Here is a 6,000-nt window from a genome sequence, read left to right as displayed (position 1 = left end):
AGATCCTCATTCTTTTTCCACTTTCTTCTTTTATTCGCAACTCTTTACTAGGGTGAGTTGACATGGTTGTAAGACAGTGAATTAGCAGTGCTCTCAAATGGCTTTGCTATTACCGATTCAGCTGCTGGTGTCTTTGTAGCACTTTTACGTTTGTCTAAATCCTATCCTCCAAAAGGGTTACCGGTTGCTTTTTAGTTCATCTTGGGAAGAATTTTTCTATGCACCTTGGCAGTTCACCCTATCTCTTTCGAAAGGTTGTACAAGTACTAGGGTATGCAGAATGCATGTCAATGTAGACTAAACATCTTGATTTCATAAAAAAGTCTATTCTGAGGGAGTGGTTCCCAGAGATGAAGCCAAGTTTCATTAGTGGCAGCCTCAAGTAATTTATGATCTAGAGTAGGTTATTAATTTCTTCTGAGAATTTGCTGGTTCCAAAAATCCGGCTCCATTTAAAGTTGCGCATTCAATTCGAACCAAAACTAGTCAGCTATACTGACACAGTGAAAATAGTTTGAAGGTTTCTTTTTATGCTTTAACTACCCTGCGGTATCAGCTTTCCCTATCGGCATTGGTTCAGGTAAAACATCACGGTGCCGTGGATAGACAGTTTGTTTGAATACCAAAATGCTTTGCATTTCGTCTCTGCTGGATCTGTAGAATCGCTTTGAGCTTTCAATGCTGTTCACTTTTTAGTTCGTCATACCTTGTTTTTGATTATTCTAGTTCCCATGGACATTCACCACATGCAACGTTTCAGTAAAAATGCTCACATCCAAAATTCAAATTAGATAACGTATCTTTTATGCATGCTGTTGTATAGAATAAAATTGAGAGACTTGAAACTAATAGGTTGTTTTCTTCAGGTAAATACCTCACAGTGAAAGTAAGCTGAAAAGTATGTTAGGCACATTCCGTTATATGTAAACACTTCCAGGCAGACGAAGATTGAACATCTGATTTGCATTTGAACGCACTAGGTTCACTACCTGAACGTAAGCATTTACGTATCACCGCGATTGTCCTGCAAAGAAATATTTTCAAGCACTCATGAAACGCTGCAAGCCAACTTAAGAAAGTTTCGTGACTTTTGTTCGGGAACTACTGCACCTAAGGTACACTAGCTGTGTACATCTTTTTGTAATATTACAATATTTCACCCAGGATTTACTCTGTATTTCTTGAAAGTGGATTCATTCATCCTCCGTCCACATCCACCAATCGGTGGTCGACCTTCTGCATCCAATCAAAAGTGTACATGGTGCTCAGCCATGCGGTACATATATTTACCAATGGAGTTACCCTTCAAACCTCCTTTGTACAGTACGCAATGAGCATTGAACCGTTAGAGTTTGTGCTTTCTTTCTAAATGAATGACCAAGACACAGTTACTTTCAGCCATCGAAATGATCGGTATGTGCATTTGTCAAGATTTCTGCACATGAATGATCAGCATAACACACAGATTTTCACGTTTCTACTGTTGCCTCATTTGCTGTGCAGTACACTGGAGGAGGTTGAGTCTGCGCCGTTTATCTATGCAGACCACCAGTGGATTGTGAGTTTTCGAAAGAGTGAGACACATTTGGGAGTGTTTCTGGAATTAGCTCTCACCAATTCCGATAGATCAACTAACCGAAAGCATAAAAGTCCGAGTGAGAATTCAAACAGCTATGTACAATGGAGGACTGTAACAGTGGATTTTCAGTGCACATTAAAAAATCCCGAACATTTTTCTAGAAATGAATTATTTGCACGTCGTGGATGTACGTTCAGCGCCACTCAGGCTAAGCACGGTCGTAGGCGCTTTATCGATCTGAGTCTGTTATCCTCAAAACACTTTTTGTTTGATGATGGGAAGTGTGTTTTCGAAATTGAACTGAAAAATCCGGATATTTTTCTTCACTTGTGGGCCTACCAGTGTCAAGATCCTGCGAGCTACTTCTCTCGTACAGCTGAAACCACCTTGTGTGAAAACCGAGCTGTTAAACTAATGCGGATGGATGGGTCAGTCATTCACTTTGACAAATCGCTCCACTTTGAGACGGAAAGCTTCGAGTTTTCGGACTCACCATGGATGGTTACAGTGGACATGGAACCCGGACATTTGGAAACAACCGAGGGTCCCACCACTGTTGACCCCGCGGATGTAACAGTTGCAGTGGAAATATGCCTTGTTCGAAAGACTACAAGGACAAGAGTCCACTCGGGTTCCACACCGAGAACTCACAACAAGCACTGCACCAACTTTTGCCGTCTAAAGTGTGTGGCCACTCTCCCGGGTGACTGCGTGACCGGAGTGATGGAGTTTTCCATCGGATCACAGGGTTGGCCCATGCAAGCGTACCGTACAACGTTTGAAAGGTCCGCATACGAGGTAAACTCTAATGACGAACTATCCGTCGGTTACATATCTCCAGTGGACTTGAATCCACAGGGGGCAAAACTGAAAACCTCAGGATCCCCAATTGCGTTACTACTCTCCACTATTTCTTCGCCATTCAGTGTTGGTTTAAGAATATTGTCAACTTCATATTTAACATTTTTGGAGGTACCCATATCGATGACTGATGAACAACCCAGATCAACGCATCTCACGGACCCATTTGATTTGCCTTGGTATATTCGCACCATTACGACTGGTCGCATTTTACGTATCAAACTTCAACCCATTTACCACCGAACATCACAACAGTCAAACAAAAGATCCATTACACCTACATCCTCAGAGACACATACGTGTTATCTTCCAGGTATCGCCTGTGTCTTGGGTGTGGAATTAAGGATCGATGCACTCACGCAGAAGCTGCACCCTCCAGTTTGCCCCTTAGGTATGGACCTTGTAGAGCTGATTCGGTACAACGCATATATGGATGCCTATGCACGAGGTTCATCTGATCCAGAGAGATGTACCAGGTCTAACGAACAGAAGACTCATTCGAGGAGTTCACAAGAAGAGTATGAAGGGCCTCTGGAAGATACATATGACGTTGTCATGGATATCGCGGTAGACAAAGTAAGTATGGGTATAGTGCTAATGCTTCGAATAAATATGGAAAGTAGTATATGTGTGACAGTCATAATGGTATTATTTTGATAGGCATATAAGTTTGTTGCATTTCACTTTCTGAGGCGATTCACTTGGTGTTTGTCAATCATTTAAGCAAATCTTCATAATATGTAACTCGTTAAACTGATGCAATCAACAGTGGACAGGGTCAGTACCTTAAGAAGTAACTTGGGGCAGAAGAACAAATCAAATTTTGGGTTGCGCACCAACTGTAACGCCTTATAACCGTTTTTGACGCCTCACTGAAATGTCCTCCAAGCCTGACCTCGCCAGGTAGTTTTTGTAAGCTTGTGTCATTGTACACCCCACAGTTACATTGTTTCCTATGCGTGGCTTCCTACAATCCAGAGGAACTTCCGTGTATCTCTAACTGAAACACTTTATTTTAAACGTGAATTTCACGTACTCAATTTGGGTAACTAAGACATTATGGATAACATTCACCCAACCAACTTAAACAAATAGGATAGGATTTGACAGAGGTGTATCACACACGACAGCAACTACCACCAAATCTAAAGACATAAAAATGAACGTATATCTAAATCAAGTTCGCAAATGATAATAAAAATCATGAAATAACAAGCACATGAATTTTTGTGGTTTGACATCCATACTCGACTGCTCATGACGAAAACCAGTTAAGCGTAGGAACCATTTATAACTCTCGAAATAGGTGTGTCCACTAGCTAAGCAGATATTCATCTGCTAAAAAAGCTTGAGGAAACTATTTGAAGTCTCAGAGATTTCCTTTTTTAGCATTCCGGGTAACGTCCAGTAAGTTAAGCACTTCTTTCAAAGGGGATATTGTACTTCATTATGCAGGTAACGTCGCTGGTGGGTACTTCAATAAGTAGTTGTATACATTGCAGACCACTCCTCCTGTTTACCTATCCAAGGCATATGTCTGTTAATATGTTTAATGCTTAGCTTCTTCAAAATTAAAATCCACCACACTATCAGCTTTGCTCATCTACATATGCTTTAGAAAAAATTTAGGGCGATTCTAGTGTAGGATTTACTTTGTCAGCAACCGGTAAGCTCGTGGTAAATGTGCGTACTGCATTGCTGGGTCATCGCTGGTTTGCTAATTCCCATGTGTGCTCTTAGGGCCTATTCCCATCCTATCATTTAAAACTGTATCACTTGGAAAGTTCGATTTGCGGGTAGGTATGTTACTCATTATTGTAACTTTAACAAGACAAAGTTCGGTAATCGGGAGGCTTAAGTTTGTTCGACAGTGCAAAGGAGAAGTTTAGGTATTCGTTCCAGGCTGATAAATCACCGCTACAGTTGGCCTAAGTTTAATTAGGACTGCAATATGTGACAACAGTGTTCGGATAATTACTTGACTTTTGTTCTCACCGTATAGGATAACTAAAGCTGGGGTAAGTTGGGTAGAGCGTTTGCAAATAAATTATTGTTCGTGTGATAACCCCTGAATATCCGGCAACACAAAGATTAGCAAAATGTTTGCCTGTGCTTTCTTAATTGAATTTTGATGTTTTGGTCAATTCAGTAAGTAATTTAATGTGTCACGAACAAGAAATGGCCTGCTAACAAACCTAATATCCGGCTACCAGTTTTCAAAAGTTTATAATTTGACTATGATTTCCACTTAGATGATTTCACTTCTCACGGTCAGGACCATTATTTTTCAGATATGTTTGCTTTACGTTTCCTCTTGAAAACCGTCATAGGGCCGAGCCAGCCTAGCTTGAAGACCATAAATATTCTTTTCTCTAGTTACCGGTGGATTTTTTCTGCTAAAATCTTTTTTTACGACTGCATCGCTCCGTGCTGGAAAACTGGAACAATAGACGTGCGAACATAATGTCAAAAAGGGGAGATTTTTGAAAGATGGAATTAACTTTATTGATTCTCATTAATCAATTCAGAATGAATTAAAAGTTCAAATATTGGACTCATATTTCACCGAACTAAAGTTTAGAATGTCTAATGGATGGATATATTGATGGATATATTGCAGACTGTTACTTGATATTGAGTTGCCACGTCGGTAGCTTTGTAGTACATATTGTTTTATAATGTAAATGCGTTGTTATGGTGGCCACGATCAGCGTACAATGGTAGAGGTTATCAATTTATTCGTTTGTTTTCGGATAGTGTATTTATCTACTTTGCTCTGAAAAGATTTTTGTCAACATTGATACCACACAAAGCTTATTTCTTAAGTATATAAGCTTCCATATTATTTTGAACCCTGTGATAAATATTGTGTGGGAAGAATTTGTGATTTATGTTAAATAGAATTCTTACAAGAGTTCTCCAATTAATTTCCCACTTTTGGATTCATTATGTAGGTTTGAACCCCCACTTTCAGCTGCATTGAAGCGCGCAATGGTCTCTCGTATGACAGAAAATCTTTGAGACCGGGCAAAATTGCGCTTTGTTTATAGGTGATCTCTCTTTGAGAGGGGAAGTTGAATTTAACACTGGGTACCTATACATTTTCGCTCATTACTCACCAATACAAGGAAAAAGAGTAATGAGCTAAAGTATTCCGAAAATGTCTGTTAAAACGATTTTCTTTTTAAAAGGATGCTTTTAATGTCACTCAAAAGTGACTTGAGCTGACAATTACCTTCTAATAATAGACGAAATTATCTTCCGCAGTGAGACGCATATGTAGGTCTTTTGAAGACAAAAGACATTCTCAGTGACGGTTGGAGATAGTGTGAAACTTTGCTGCAGCTAATTTTTCTATAGTCAAACGTGGTGAACATTAGTTGCTCAAGACTGTTGGTTCGGAGCAACTTTTGGTGGTTTCCTAGGAAACTTCATCTCTTTGATATAAAAATGGTCCCAGAATTTCTAAAACTTTATCGAATGGAAGCCCATATAATAATGCAAGTTCTTCAAAACATATGTCCTTGGCAAACAAAGAGAATTAAAGTTTTTCAGTGTTG

At 39.6% G+C, this 6,000-nt stretch overlaps 1 protein-coding gene across 1 annotated transcript in view; it reads left to right on the top strand.

Moving 5' to 3' along the window:
- Window positions 1-1,371: 1,371 nt before the first annotated feature.
- T265_09936 (hypothetical protein) overlaps window positions 1,372-6,000 on the top strand; it is a gene marked incomplete at both ends in the record, with an annotated part of 30,181 nt that continues 25,552 nt past the window's right edge. Inside the window, one exon of the mRNA XM_009176161.1 lies at window positions 1,372-3,016. Within this exon, the coding sequence (XP_009174425.1) occupies window positions 1,442-3,016 (1,575 nt within the window). The remainder of the gene's footprint in view (window positions 3,017-6,000) is intronic.

This window comes from Opisthorchis viverrini (genome assembly GCF_000715545.1).
Source record: "Opisthorchis viverrini unplaced genomic scaffold opera_v5_319, whole genome shotgun sequence".
In the NCBI taxonomy this organism is placed as follows: domain Eukaryota; kingdom Metazoa; phylum Platyhelminthes; class Trematoda; order Opisthorchiida; family Opisthorchiidae; genus Opisthorchis; species Opisthorchis viverrini.
The sequence above is the reverse complement of the archived record's forward strand: the minus strand, read 5'-3'. Positions and strand labels throughout refer to the sequence as shown.